This window comes from Orycteropus afer, unplaced genomic scaffold, assembly GCF_000298275.1.
Source record: "Orycteropus afer afer isolate SDZICR_OR568_19922 unplaced genomic scaffold, OryAfe1.0 scaffold00048, whole genome shotgun sequence".
NCBI lineage: Eukaryota > Metazoa > Chordata > Mammalia > Tubulidentata > Orycteropodidae > Orycteropus > Orycteropus afer.
In genome coordinates, this window is record NW_006921635.1 from 13238663 (window position 1) to 13254577 (window position 15915).

Here is a 15915-nt window from a genome sequence, read left to right on the forward strand (position 1 = left end):
ATTATCTTCTGTGTCTGTGTTAATTGGTTTCCCTTTTCTTTGTTGAAGAGGGTCTGTGCAATCCTTCTGCCTAGTCCGCCATCTTGCCCCGCCTCTCCCACATTATTATTTTTAGCAAACTGCCTCACGGGGGCATTGCTTAACATCTCAAATGATTTCTCAACTAGTGACTCATTAAATTCCTTAGAACCCCCACCCTACCCTCAGTGTGTGGAGAGAGGCAGGGCTGAGAACCTGTGACTCACAGAGGAAAAACGGTGTGCCCAATGTGGCCCACCTACTGGGGACACAACAAAGACTGGAACCTAAGCCTGAGAAGCCTGTAGGACAATTTGTAAATTCATCCTCCAAGCTTCCAGGAACTCTGGAAAACAGGTCCTCTCTGGACCTGCAGACCCGACACCTGTCTGGGTCGAGCTCCTTCTGGTCACTGTTGTTGGATGTCGTCCGTGCCACCCTCATCATCACTGCTACGTCTGAGCCCACGGTTGCAATCACTGTGTCAGTTGAGCTCATTGACTCTCTCCCAACAAATCATGATGTCCATTTCCAGGGAAGTGGCCGTCTCTGGGGACTTGTCCCTCCTGGTAACAAGTCCAAAGTGTGTGAGAGGACGTCTCACCACCCATGCTTCTAAGGAGCATTCTGGCTGTATCTCTTCCATGGCAGATTTGTTCATTCTTCTGGCAGTTTATGGTATATTTGATATTCTTTGACAACACCACAATCTAAAAGCATCCATTCTCCTTCAGTCTTCCCTATTCATTGTCCAGCTTTCACATGCATACGAGGTGAGTGAAGATACCATAGCTTGGGTCAGGGACACCTTCATCCTCAAGATAACATCTTTGCTTTTGAACACTTTAAAGAGGTCTTCTGCAGCAGATCTGCCAAGTGCAATATGTCTTCTGATAATTACTATTACTAATCGTTATAGTCATAATAGAAGCTGCCATTTGTGACCATTTTCCTGGCAGTTTCTGCATCTGTCAAATGGGTTAATAACAATATGCTTACAGGGTTGTTCTACCACACGTCTGTCAGCAGGTCCTACTGTGGTGGCTTGAGTGTTGCTATCATGCTGGGACTTATTTCAAATGCCAGCAGAGTCACCTATGGTGGACTGGTTTCATTTGAGCTTCCAGACTAAGACAGTCTAGGGAAAAAAAAGACCAGAAAAATGTTGGTCTTCTGCCAGGGGCACCCAAGGCAGCACCATCCATGCCAAGGACTGAGGCACCCACCCAGCTGGGGTCCTAGCCCCCAAAGACACTCCAGTATCAGAGGTGACCCCTCTGGTCCCACAGAAACCCACTAGTTTGCCCTCTCCCACGGACTCACCAGAAACCAGCCAACCAAAGAAGAGTTAATGAAAATCCCGTGGGTCACACAGAACGTTCCCCGGTATGGTGCTAGGGATGACTGGCTTGCCTGGAGTTGGAGCTGGTTGCACGGCAGCTAACCACTGTGTTGTTGGTGAGAGCTCCACCACTTACCACGTGTAAAGGACTCAGAACAGCGCCAGGAACTCAGCAAGCATTATATAACCGATAACTCAAAATTGAAAACATAGAGTGTGAATCACTCTGTTAGATGTTTAATGGAGATGGTCTTGTGTACTCTTCATGACACATCCATGAAGAGGGGACTGTCATTATGTCCATTTTACAGGTGGGAAAACGAAAAGCTTTCAGGGATACCTGGGAATATCATCGCTGAGGTCCTAAAACTGAGCAATGAACCAGGTCCACTGGGCTTTCTTGTCTCTCGTCTCCTTCTGCAGGTCCCCATGGGAAGGCAGGGTGCAACACGCTCTGGGGGAGGTATTTCCAGAGGGTGACCTGAGCCCTCAGCCAGGCGGAGGGTTATTAATAACCAGAGCTGAGGGCAGGGCGCCCAGGGAGGCCGAGCTCCAGGAGAGGGAGCAGAGCAGGAGGGCGGAGCTGAGGACCGGCCGCTGGGGGAGGAGAGGAGGCGGCTGGCTAAACTTGGACGCCGGCCCCTCCCTACACCCCCCCCCCGGAGCCCAGCTGTTCTCTCGGTGGATTCTCGGGGACTGGTTCATCACCTCCAAATACTCCTGTGACAGGACAGGCTTGCCAAACCCGCCTCCTGCCTCCCGCAGCAAATAAATAGGAGACTCGGAACCCACGAGAAGCGAGGAGAAGTTTCTAGGCGCGTCCTCGGGGTTTCTTAAGCTCCTGGCTCCGCTGGAGACCTCAGCAGCTCTGGCTGGTAGCCTGGGCAGCCCGGAGCACGGCGGGTGGTTTGCTGATTTCTGGTGAGCCCCTGGGAGAGGGGCCCTGTCGGCTTCTGTGGGACCAGAGGGGTCACCTCTGATACTGGAGTGTCTTTGGGGGCTAGGACCCCAGCTGGGTGGGTGCCTCTGTCACTGGAGTGGATGGTGCTGCCTTGGGGGCCCCTGACAGAAGACCAGCATTTTCTGTGGCTGAAGAATACACGCTGAAGACCAGCCCACCACCTCACCTTGCTGCTGACCTTGACAGTGGCTCGCTCTCTCTCTGAGCCTCGGTTTCACCTCCAAGCGCGGAGCCACCATGGCTGACGGTCAGATGCCCTTTCCCTGCCACTACCCAAGCCGCTTCCGCCGAGACCCTTTCCGCGACTCGCCCCTCTCCTCGCGCCTGCTGGACGATGGCTTTGGCATGGACCCCTTTCCTGACGACTTGACCGCCTCTTGGCCCGATTGGGCCCTGCCCCGGCTCTCCTCGGCCTGGCCAGGGACCCTGAGGTCCGGCATGGTGCCCCGGGGGCCCACTGCAGCAGCTAGGTTCGGGGTACCTGCAGAGGGCAGGAGCCCCCCACCCTTCCCTGGAGAGCCCTGGAAAGTGTGTGTCAACGTGCACAGCTTCAAGCCAGAGGAGCTGATGGTGAAAACCAAGGACGGATATGTAGAGGTGTCCGGTGAGTCAGGGCAAGAGGGAGCGAGAACTGGGGGGGAACATAGGCCTCACCCCAGAATAGCCTGGAGAGTTTCCTTAGAGAGGAAGCGCTGAATTGGTGTCACTGGTGACTTCAGGGCTCAGGAATGCAGCCCACAAAGTTATCTTAGGGAAAAGCTCTCCTCTAACCTGTCTCAGCTATGGGGGCCTTTGGGTGCTGTATCAATCTGAGACCAGGCAGGAAAACAGAAACCCCATCACATATTTCGAGAGCGAGAAGGTCACATTAAGAACAGGTTGAGCAGCTGTTGGAGGGCTAACAAGACACAGAAGAAGTGGGGTTTGTTGCACCCCAGCAGGACAAAGCAGGGTCTGGGAGGACAGTTTGACGCTGACACGACAGTAGTGATAACCATCACAGGTTACACATGAAACACCTTCCCCTGTCACTGATTGAGAAAGTGAAGCTTAATATGATTATGATAATAATTGTTAACTTTGATAGAGCGCTTACTACCTGGGACACACCACACTAAGCCCTTTCCCTATAGCATCCTGAGGAGGTGAGTCCTGCTTGTCTCTTTTGACAGATGAGGAAACTGAGGCACAGAGAGGCTAAAGTAACTTTTCCAGGGCCACCCAGGATTGAAACCCAGGCTGGCTGCTGGGAGTTGGGAGCCCAAAAGAGACAGGCTCATTTCTTAAATATCTGCTAGGTGCCAAGGGCTGGGACAGTGCTTCTGTGCCTTATCCCAACAAGTCCTCTCTCCAGCCCTAAGAGGCCGGGGTGTCTAGTCCCATTTTGCAGCTGAGGAGGCTGAGGTCTAGGCGGACCGTCCAAGGTCACGCTGTGAGTCAGCAGCAGGACTGAGTGGCGTCTGGGCCTGGTCAGTCCGGGAGAAGGAAGGCTCAGGGGAGAAGGAAAGAGGAGACAAAGAGGCTCGGTGCCGGCTCCATAAAACAGCACAAAAAGCTTTCTCTTGCTTCCCTTCCAATTAACGCTCCATTAAAAAGAGCATGTTCCTGGCAGAGGCCTGCCGGCCAGAAAATCAATGAAAGCCACTGCAGGCTGGGCAGGGACAAGCCCTGGCAGCGTTCTGGGAATTTTCAAAGCTGCGTGGGCAGAATTGTAAACATCAGAGGCCCCGGCGGGCGTGGTGGGCCCAGAGACACGCGGGGACCACGTGTTGATGGAGGGTCAGCCCGGGTTCTCAGAGCTGGCTGGGGACCCAAGGATGAGTTCTGAAACTGGTGCCGCCACAGCCAGCAGGATGTGCAAGTTACTTAACTTCTCTGGGCCTCAGTTTCCTTGTCTGGAAACTCTGGTTCCAAATGGCTGGGCCTTAAAAGGATTGTTGCATCAAGTGAGGGGGTGCATGTCAAGGGTGTACAGAGAGCCTGGCACCCATGGAGTGCGTGGTGTTATGGCTGCCACAGCTGTTGATGAAGCACCAGGTCCGTGGCACAGCCCGATCAGTAATGAGTGGTACAGGCCAGCCTGAGACCTGGCTCAACTCCTGGCGTGTCTGTTCACTAGCTGCAAGGATGTAGACAGGAAAGGCTTTCCATCCGCTTTGCACCTCCATTTTCTCATCTGCAGAATGGGGACCACAATGCTCTCTCTGTCTTGTAAGGCTGTAGGGAAGACTAAACACATGCAGATAATTCATGACAGTATATGGATGTTGTTGTTGTTGTTGTAATGTGCCGTCAATATATGCATAGTGCCTGCAAAATGGACCTAGGAAGAATGCCTGCCTGGCACGTCTCCTACCTCATTGTAATAGGATCGCACAGGCTTCCAACCCAGGGCCCAGGGGCTCCCGTGCCTGGTGGTCCCTCCAGGAGACTCTGTGTCCATCCTGGAGGGCTTTTCCTCCATGTTTCTTTGTTGTTGTTGTTGTTGTTATGTGCCACCGAGTCGGCCCCGACTAATAGTGACCCCTCCTTGGGTTTCCAAGACAGTATCACTATGGAAGTAGAATGCCCAATCTTCCTTCCGAGAAGTGGCTGGTGGGTTTGAATCACCAGCCTTCTGGTTAGCAGTCAAGTGCCTTAGGCATACGCCACCAGAGCTCCTTCTTTGTAGGTACTTCTCAACAGATGGGGTCTGGAGGCCTCAGGCTGGGTCAAGTAAGTGTTGGAGCCTGTTTCTACATCTGTAAAATGGGGAGGTTGGGAGCTAAAATAGGACAATGAGTGGCAGAATCTGTTTAGGTTGCAAAATGCCTCACACATGTGCAGTCAGCAGCCCCAGCTTGACAGCATCTAAATCCCCTGAGAGCGAGCACACACACACACACACACACACACACACACACACACGGACTTTCATAAAAGGAGTCTAAAAAGGCACATCCAAGGACTTTCAAGGATCTCATGAGTCTAATCGGCCTCCCTCTGACACCACATGACAAATCTATTCTTCAGTAAGCACTGTGCGCCTGGTGGGCCCTATGAGAAATTCCTACCTCTGTTGGCTCACTCATTTCTCCAAAGGACTTCTGAGGAAGTGTGGGTACGACTGCCACCTCCCATTTCCCAGATGAGGAAACTGAGGCCCAGAGGAAGTATCTCACCTGAGATAACCCACTTCTCTGAGGTAGTGTCTGACACTCAAAGCCAGGCCTGCCTGGACTGCTGCGAGTCAAGATGGCTGGACCCATTTCTGGCTGTGTGGGCTGCCTGCATCCCACCACCTCTAGGGTCTGTTTTACCCTTGATCTTTCAGGGAAGTGGGTTAGACCAATACTTGCCAAACCACGTGCTATAAGGTATTACCAGGCATCTGAGGAATTGCAGACAGGGGAAGCTGTGTTCCTTCCCCGGCCTCAGCCTCTCCACAGTTTGCAGCTGGAGTTTTAGAAGGTGTCAGATGAAACAAATCTATGAACAGCTCTCGTCACTGCAGGACTTATTCAAGCCAGACCAAACACACTGCCATTGAGTTGGACCTGACTCATAGTGACCCCTCCTTGGGTTTCTGAGGCGGTATCACTACGGAAGTAGATTGTCTAACCTTCCTTCTGAGGAGTGGCTGGTGGGTTATGTTGTTAGTTATGTGCTGTCGAGTTGGACCTGACTCATAGCGACCCCTCCTTGGGTTGCCAAGGCAGTATCACTACAGAACTAGATTGCCCAACCTTCCTTCCGAGGAGTGGCTGGTAGGTTTGAACCACCAGCCTTCTGGTTAGCAGTCAAATGCCTTAGGCACTCTGCTACCAGAGCTCCTGGCTGGTGGGTAGGGCCTTTACTTTACTAGTGTGGCTTATGAATCTCTGAGAGGTAGGTGGCTCTATTATCTGAACACATCTGAGCGTCTAGTTCCAGTGAAGTGTCTGGACAATGCTGGACTAGGCAGTCTCCATTGCGTGTCACTCCCTCTGTGCCCCACCCTCACCCCAATTCAGCAACCACCAGCCAAGAAATGTTCCCTTCATGGGCCACTGGGGCAGTCCTGGCCAGGGAAGGGACTGGAAAGCCCCAAGGCCTTATTCCTGCTTCTTGTACTTATGCTCTAGGCCTCTGCGTCCCCTGGAAGCAGCACTTTCTTTCTTTAGCTGGGCCAGTAGCAAACAGGTCAAGTTTGGCATATCCCAAAGTGCTGACTCCTGCTTCTTGGCACCAAAGTCTCTCTGAGGCAGGCTGAGAAAATGGCAACTGCAGAGGGCCTCTGGCTTCCCCGGCCTCCGGGTGGTTTCCTCTCACAAAGAAATCATAGTCATTACTTATTTCTGTTTATAAAAATGAAGTATTTTCATGGTAGGAAATGCAAATGTTGTTGTTGTTGTTATGTGCCGTCGAGTCGGACCCGACTCATAGTGACCCCTCCTTGGGTTTCCAAGGCAGTATCACTGCGGAAGTAGATTGCCCCATCTTCCTTCCGAGGAAATGGAGATAGGAAAACAAAATAAGAAATTAAAAATCACTCATAATCCTTCCATTGCCCCCTAAAACAATCTAAGTATGCAAATGAAATTTTAAGATGATCCAACCGTAACACTCCCCTTCAATCACATCAGCCCCCTCTCTAGACCCCTTTTTGTGGAAACCTCAGAGCTGCCCCTGCTCAGAGATCTTCCTTCCCTAACCCTAGTATCTTATTTGCAGAACAAGGACAGGAAGGCTTAGGTTCAGAGAAGCAGTCCTTTTTCCAAACAGCAAAATAAAACACATGTACTCACTTTCAAATCTACTTCCGTAGTGATACTGCCTCGGAAACCCAAGGAGGGGTCGCTATGAGTCGGGTCCGACTTGATGGCAAACAACAACAACAACAACAACTCACTTTCAAACAGTATTTTTCCAACTTACAAAGTGAGTACACGACTCCCTCTCATTCCTTTGTCTTAGGACCTAGTAACAAAGGTATTGCCACCCTATTTTACAGAAGAATAAACTGCGGCTCAGAAAAGGGTAGCCATGTCCTAGGAAATGCCAGAACAAGGACTCAATACCAAAACCCAGTGTTCTGGAGCCCATCTGCCTGCTTTTGAATCTTTGCTCCATCCCTTCGAAGCTGTGTGACCTTGGGCCAGTCACTTAACCTCTCTGAACTTCTGTTTCCATGTCCACAAAATGGTAATGACAACAATACCTACTTCGTAATGCTGTTGTGAGAATTAAAGGAATTGATAAAGGTGCTTAGGACAGTGGCTGACACCAACAGTAAGCTTTGCTGTTATTAGTCTTATCATCATCATCATTGATTATTTCCAGGGTACCAAGTGTGTAAGAAGATTCCAGGATGCAGAAGGGCTGAGTCAGAGGCACTGGCCTCTCCCCAGGGGAAGCAGGCTGATGGAGGCCCAGGCTTTAGGGAGGGGCCGGGAGAGCAAACTAATGGAGCTTCTCTGGCTGCAGGCCTGTGTCAGAGCTGACCAGTTGGTGGTCATGGACTTAGCAGCTTAGAACAAACTTTCATTTATAGAGTACCATGTTCTGGTTAGGCACATATTCCGGTCTCAAAAAATGATTTTCTATAAATGCACTCCTTTCTGCCCTAGTGGGAGAATTGATTGGTACAGCCCTTCCTCAGGTCAAGTTGGCAACAAAGATAAAGCCTTAGAAAAATTCTGTGCCTTAGAATTCACTGTAAAGAAACCGTTGGCCTAATAAGAAGACTTAGCTACAAGAATGTCCAGTGCAGTGAGATTTGTCCCAGGGTGGGAAGCCCCCTGGAGCCCCAAAGTAGGGAACTGTCTAGGTAAACTACTGTATCCACATTCAGTGTGCTCTGCAGCCAGTAAAGATGATGTCAAGAGTGTCTGGTGTCATATGGGGAAAGAAGTATAAAAGTATTATTCAAAATGTAACATACAGTATTACCTCACTTTAAATATGGAATACACATCTATACATATTCAATCCATCCCCAGGTTACAAACCATCTAACTTACAGATGACTTGTGTTGTTGTGGTTGTTATGTGCTGTTGAGTCAGCCCCGACTCATAGCAACCCCTCCTTGGGTTTCTGAGGCGGTATCACTATAGAAGTAGGATTGCCCAACCTTCCTTCCGAGGAGTGGCTGGTGGGTTTGAACTGCCAGCCTTCTGGTTAGCAGTCAAGTGCCTTAGGCACTATGCTACCAGAGCTCCTACTTGCCCTTTAATGTTATGTAAATTCGCCCTCACTTTGAAAAGATTAAGGCGCTCTGGTGGCACAGTGCCTAAGGCATTTGACTGTTACCCAGAAGGTTGGGGGTTCGAACCCACCAGCCACCTCAAAGCTGGGCAATGTACTTCCATAAAGATTTACCACCTTGGAAACCCAATGGGGGTCGCTATGAGTCGGAATCTACTCAGTGGCACTGGGTTTGGTTTGGTTGAGAAGACTGAACCAACCCATACTCACAAATTCTTCATCACAAACACCTTTCATGCTGTGCATGGAATTTTTAAATCAATGAACCAGTGTGGTGACTTTTTTTTTTTTTCCATAAAATAAGACTAAATAAGAACCATATGCACCTGTTCTGACTTATCTACAGATTCTTGAAGACAGTTAGGACTGGAACTCGTTCCTACCCCAGAAGGTGCCTGTATAACATACAGCTATTTTGAAGTAGCATAGAAAAATCCGGAAGGACATGTATGAAAATAGTACTAGTAGTTGCTTCAGGTGATTATGGGTGGTTTTGATTTTTTGTTGTTGTTTCCTACATTTTCTAACAAAAACGTGCATTATTTTGTAATCAGAAAAAGTTATCAACATATGACAAAAAAAAATATTGATAATATAATCACCTATTACAAATGGCCAGTTTAAAAACAAAACAAACTAACAATAACAACAACAACAACAACAAAAAAAAAAAACTGCAAAAAGACACTGCATCCCGGAAGGTTATTTAGAGTCTAGCAGAAGCTGTTAGAAGGGATCCCTGGTGTAAATGAAGGGTTTAGGGTCTCGCGGAATGTGGCCTGATGAGCAAGAAGTGGTGCACGTACAGCTCTGGGGGGCTCTGATCCAGTTTGTTGAAAGAGAAATAAGACACACTCTGTCTATGAAAGAAAAGAAGAGTAGGGAGGGGACACGAGGACCGGAATGTGTTACATCACTTGCAGGATAAAAGCTACTTGTGAAAAGTCAGCCTCTGAAACACAGTGGAGCACAGTTCTACTCTGACAAACATGGGTTCACCATGCATTGGACTCAACTCAACAGCCACTGTTACTGGTTAAGTGAGCTGGGTTTGCATCTAGTCCTCAGGATAGATGACGTCACTTCTTCCCTACCATTGTGGTCTGGGATGTTAGCCTGTTGGAAAATATGGGGTAACATGTAACCTGGTTTCTATGATTTCCTAAGACTAATGGTCCTAGTGGGAGCTCTGGTAGCATAGTGCTGAAGGTATTTGACTGCTAACCAGAAGGCTGGCGGTACAAACCCACCAGCTACTCCTCAGAAGGAAGGTTGGGCAATCTACTTGCGTAGAGATACTGCCTCGGAAACCCAAGGAGGGGTCGCTGTGAGTCAGCTCTGACTCGACGGCACATAACAACAACAACAATGGCCCTAAGAACTTGACTACTAACCCAAAGGTTGGTGGTTTGAACCCATGGTAGAAAGACCTGACATTCTGCTCCTATAAAGACTACAGACCCTATGGGGCAGTTCCACTCAGTTACATGGGGTTGCTATGAGTCAAAAATCAACACACAACAACTCGAATGGATAACTGCCTCAAAATCATGGTCAAGTCTATCCATTGTCTTAATCCACCTTCAAAACCAGCCTGGGGGTGGGCTTAAGTGGGTCTACTTACTAGATGAGGCATCTGAAGCTTGAACAACTGGACTTACTAGTTCAAGCCACACAGCAAGGCAGGGCCAGAGTCAGGACTTTGAATCTGACCCTGAGTCCTGAATTAAGTCCAAGGGGACCTGGGCACTGGCGCAGGACTTATTTCTTCTCTCCTTCCAGGTAATCATGAAGAGAAGCAGCAAGAAGGCGGCATTGTTTCCAAGAACTTCACAAAGAAAATCCAGTAAGTAACCTCCTTAGTCCAATAGAGTCCCTGGGTGGCACAACCAGTGAAGTACTCAGCTACTAACCCAAAGATTGGCACTTGGAACATCCAGAGGCATCTGGAAAGCAGGCCTGCCACTCTGCTTCCCAGTGGTCACAGCCTTGAAGCCCTCTGGGGTCCTTCTACTCTGCACACGTGGGGTCGCCATAAGTTGGGATCTACTCAACAGCAACTGCTTTTTGTTGTTTTTAAATAATACTTTATTGTGTTTTCAGTGAGGTTTACCCAGCGGTTTAGGTTCCCATTCAACGATGTCTACACCTGCTGTTCAGTAACACTGGTTGGTCTTCACACTGCGGGAACATCCTCAATATTTCTGTTCTGGTGGTTCCGTTCAACTGGTTGGTTTTTAGCCTCCAAGTCTTGATCTCGGGGTGGGGATGGAGGAGATGGGAGGCCTGGGACCTGAGATCTGGGGAGTGTCCCTCTTGAGCATCTCTCCCTTGACACACCCTCACAGGCAGAGAACTGACCCACACAACAAAGGGGGAGAAAGTGTCCCTGCAAACCTGCCATGGGACCCCAGGAGGAGACTGTCCCTGTGTCATTTCATCTGCTTATTACCTGTGAGATGGATGTTAACAATCCCATAGGTGAGGAATCTGAGAAAAAGAGAAGCGAAATGTCTCCTCCTCAGTCAAAAAAAAGAACAAGAAAACAAGCCAACCAAAAGGCCGAAGGGGGCCCCCCCGCCCCAACAAAAAAGAACCCCGCCGAAGCCCAAAAGCCCCGAAGGAAACAACCCAAAAAGCAGCCCGCCCCGAACCCCCCAAAGCCCGGGAAAACGAAACGCCGCCCCAAAACAACCCCCAGGATCAAGTTGAGAGGTGTCCTGATCTCCACACGGGGGTTTTGAGGCTGAGAGACTGGGACAAAGGAAGGGCAAGCTTTGCTGAGAGGCGTGAGTGGTAGGACCTCACTGAAGGTGCTTAATGGAAAGGGCTGGGCCTGGGGGAATCATGGGCACAGCACGACGGCTAGTTAGAGCCAATGCACCAAATTTACGTGGAGCCCCTACCTGGCAGCACCTGTAGGAAGAACGTGGCTGCATTTGTGGGACAGCTGCTAGGGGCCTCATTAAAAACAAAACCAAAAGGGGGAATAAAACAGTTACTAATGAGTCAGCTGACTCATGGCGAGGAGATCTGTGTATCAGAGGGTTTTAATGACTGACTTTTTCTAAGTAGATTGCCAAGCCTTTGTTCTAAGGGCCCTTTAGGTGGACTCAAACCTCTAACCATTCAGTTAGCAGCCAAGCCCATTACTCATTTGCACCATTCCAGGAACTCCAGGCGCTTCATAGACATGCCTCACCGCCACCCAGCATCAGGCCACTGCATGCATTTTTGTCCCAAAGTCGTTCCCAGTTATCACTGCACTTACCTTGGCAGTAAAGACACACTGCAGTAAAGACACACTGCCCTCCTTGTACTGGGGGGACTGAGTGTCCCAGAGCAGAACAGGCATATCCAGCTCCTTACAACTAGAACTGAGGACTCATCCAAATAGGTCTCCTAACCTTTGAGCTCAGTGCTCAGGCCTTGTGCCATTTCCTCTTCTCTGAAATGGACACTGAGGCCAGCTGTGCAGAGTTTAAAAAAAACAGAACAAAACACCCAAACAAGTTGCTGTTGAGTTGATTCTGACTCACGGAGACCCCGTCTGTGCACAGTAGATAGAGCTGCTCCACAGAGTTTTCAAGCCTGTCATTTCAGAAGCAGGTTACCAGGCCTTTCTTCTGAGGCATTCTGAGTAGGTTTCTGTCAACCTTTTAGTTACTAGTTGAGTGCTTCACCAGTTGCAACACCCAGAAATTTTACAGAGTTACCAATTGAACATGGAATAATGGCACAGTGATGAGCAGGCCGTAGGCCCTCCTAAGTGACAGCACGTGGTAGTTGTTATGGTTATCATTATTGAATCCGACCTCTACCACCAACCCCGACAACGATGCCCCCAGCCTGGGCAAACGGCACAAACTGAATTCTCAGGCTTCTGGGCAGCCTATAATTCTGCAGCCCTGTCTGTTCCCCCACATTCCCATTCTTGACCCGCCCAGGGCCTCTGCAGTTCTTGGAAGCCCGTAGACACTTCCTGATAAGGCAAACGTCAAACCAATTTCCTCCACTGCTTGGCTCTGCCTGCCACCCCATGACGTGCCCCCTCTAGTACAGCCACCAGATCTAATAGGGAAAAGGGAGAGGGAGGGAGCTGATGTTTCCAAGAGAATCACACAGGATGTCAGGATGGAGTCAGGCAGGGCAGGGCTGTGAAAGGCACCCAGCCAGAAAGAAGCAAGTGATAATTATCTTAAAGAGACAGTCCTCTGCAGGAATGGTACCAGCTCTGAGGCCTTCAGGGAAATAGGGGGCTGGGAGCTTGGAGCTACTTGACCAGAAAGAAATGCCTGTAGCTGCTCCAGGCAGAGCGTCTGTTTGCTGGTGCTCAGCAGCTGAGCAGGGCTGGTTGTTAAAACAGGAAACTAGCCATTGACTGACATAGCTGGGTGGCACAAACAGGTAAGTGCTGAAAGACTGGTGGTTCAAGGCCAACAGAGGTGCCTTGTATGCAAGGCCTGGTGATCTGTATCTGAAAGGTGACAGCCTTGAGAATCTAACGCAACAGTTCCACACCACACATGTGGGGTCATGAGTCAGAAATGAGTAATAAGCCGTTGATTGCCCTGAGCCCTACTAATGCCCACTTTAGCCAATTTACCATCCTGGTCCTATTCTTAGGACCCTCCAAGCTTTGTCATATTCCAACAATTGAAGGTTAGCACCTGGTCCAGTAGGGGGTTCCCGGGGGCCTCCTCCAGCATCATAACATGCATCAGTCACGTCTGATCTGTATCCAGCCGTGGCAGTTGTTAAATATTTCCAGTGTCACCTGAGTGTAGGGAGTCCTGGTTGCCCAGTAATATAAGTGGGTAACTTTGTGCAACTTGTTGAACTGCTCTGAGCTTCTGGTCCTCACTCCCTCGTGAATGGGGTTGTGGTGGGGAGTGAGGGGATGTGTGTGAAGCTTTGAGCGTGGGGGATAGAGTCAGTGCTCAGTCGTGGGAACTGGGATTAAAAGCAGCTCACACAAGAGCCGCTGGGACAAGGAGAGGCTCTGCCTGGAGTCAGACTCCAGGAAGTGAGACTGTAGCCTGGGCTGGCCTTGGGCAGATCTCAAGAGGTCTCGGGCCTTTCCTAGTAAAAGCCATGTCATTAGAGGACAAGGGAAACCCCTTCAAGCCATGCTGAGATCCTTGGAGATTTCCATCCGGGCAGGAAACTAGGGAGGCCCCAGCTGTTTGTCCTACCCTGGCTGGGACATTGGTCCTTCATATCCATCCCCATGTGAAAGGCTCCATTTTGACCGGGGAGGGGGAGTGGTCTTGGAGTTCACCCCTTAGGTTGGAGGCAGGGCAAGAAGGATGGCAGATGGGCTATTATCCACGCCCAACTGGGACAGAACAGGAAGACGGAGGCGGGGGCCTCAGGAAGCCATAGATGGAGGACACACAGAGACAAAGCCAACTTTTGTGTGTGTTCCACACATTCCCAGACCTCTTTCTGCCACTTCTTTCCATGTGCAGTGTGCCAGTAGCCATGCTGAGCTTAGCCGGTTTAATTTCACTGAATCCTTATACAAATCCTACAGAGTGGGTTTTACTAACCCATTTTACGGGTTATGGAAACTGAGGGTCAGAGAGGTGACAGAGCGCAGCCAGTCACACAGCTGGTAGCAAATTGATCTGGGCTTTGGCCCTATGTCTCTCCACCTTCAGAGTCCGTGCCCTTCCTGTCTGGTCAGGGAAGACCTAATTCCAGTCTTCACAAGATTTCTGCCAGCTTCATTATTCCTGCCTATATGCTTACAGTCCCGTAACATTATTTGCTGCACTTTTTTTTTTTTTTTTATGTGCGTATGTTTTAGATCCCCTCACTTTTGATTAAGTTCTTATTACAACATTCACTGAAGGAGGCAGCCATAAAAATAAATCCAGTGAAAGCAAAACATGGTTAAATTCTCACAAGATAATGTTGCCTGTCTAGGGTTTTAATCCTTAGGTCAGCTTGTTTTTTTGGTTTAAAAGGGAAAGTAGCAGGTGATAGAGACCAAAGACCAAATCAGCTGCCATCTAGTCAACCCTGACTCACGGCAACCCCACTTTGTCAGAGGACTGTGCTCCGCGGGGTTTTTGGTGGCTGGTTTTGCAGGGGTCAATTGCCAGGCCTTTCTTCCAAGGGCCCTCTGTATGGACCTGTGCCTCCAACCTTTTGGTTAGTAGTGAGAACGTTAACCATTAGCACCACCTGGGGACTCCCAAGGGGAGAATGTCATGGTGACCATTTCTGCCAGCAGCCCATCAGTTGTGGGCACTAAGAAGGAGGCCTCAACCTAGGACCCAGACCCCTGGACCACAAGCTCCTTTTCAAGTTAAGAACTACTGTTCCTGCAGCATCTTACCTTTTGCAAATCATCTTCAGACCCTTTATCTTAGATCTCATTTTTACAGATGAGGAAACGGGCTCAGAGCAATTGAGTGGCTTCCCAAGCTCACGTTTGACAGGGCAGAGCTAGGCTCCAAGATCATCATTGTATCCAAAGTCTAAGCTCTTAGCACAATTTATTTTCCTTCGAATGAATAAAAGACATTTTAAGCTACATTAAAAATAACTCCTGTGTTTCTCCTAGGCTTCCTGCAGAGGTGGACCCTGTGACAGTATTTGCCTCCCTTTCCCCAGAAGGCCTGCTGATCATCGAAGCGCCCCAGGTTCCCCCGTACTCACCATTTGGAGAGACCAGTTTCAACAATGAGCTTCCCCAAGACGGCCAGGAAGTCACCTGTACCTGAGATGCCAGCCTTGGCCCATCCTTGATTCCTCCCCGACCCCAGGGCTTCTCTGATTCCAGGCTACATCACCTTAGCTGAACTGATAGATTTAGTGTGATTAACATGTTGGCGGGAGGTGGATGGGAGTTGACCACAGATTCCCCGGATAGTGTAGCAATAGGTTTCTCCATAAGATGGTGAAATTGGCAAGACACACTTAGTTGCATTAGGCCAAAGTGCTGGGAGCTTTTCTGTCTTTACTTTTTTTTATCATGATGAAAATGTTGCACATTCTATAGCTGCAAACACATGGACAGGGGACTTAACGTTTCACGTTGTCTCTTACCTAATGGCTTAACACGAGGATTGCCTTTCTCTGGGGACCGGCCCATCACCCAGATCCCTATTCTGGACTTCCAGCCTCCATGCCTACCCCATGCTTTGGTTGATGGAACCCACTGGCTCATCCCACTGTGTTCCTGAAACCCAGGTCTCCAAAGAGTTATCAAAAAACAAAAATAAACTCACTGCCATCGAGTCAATTCTGACTCATAGCGGCCCCCTTTGGGTTTCAGAGGAGGTAACTCTTCACAGACGTAGATTGCCCAGTCTTCCTTCTGCGGAGCGACTGCTGGGTTTGAACTGCCAGCCTTCG

General features: G+C 49.5%; 1 protein-coding gene across 1 annotated transcript; it reads left to right on the top strand.

Annotated features, from left to right (window-relative positions):
• Window positions 1–2558: 2558 nt before the first annotated feature.
• Window positions 2559–15281, top strand: HSPB8 (heat shock protein family B (small) member 8). Its single transcript, XM_007938210.2, has 3 exons — window positions 2559–2925; window positions 10330–10393; window positions 15122–15281. The coding sequence occupies exons 1-3, from the start codon at window positions 2559–2561 to the stop codon at window positions 15279–15281; spliced, it is 591 nt and encodes a 196-aa protein (XP_007936401.1).
• The last annotated feature ends 634 nt before the right edge of the window (window positions 15282–15915 follow it).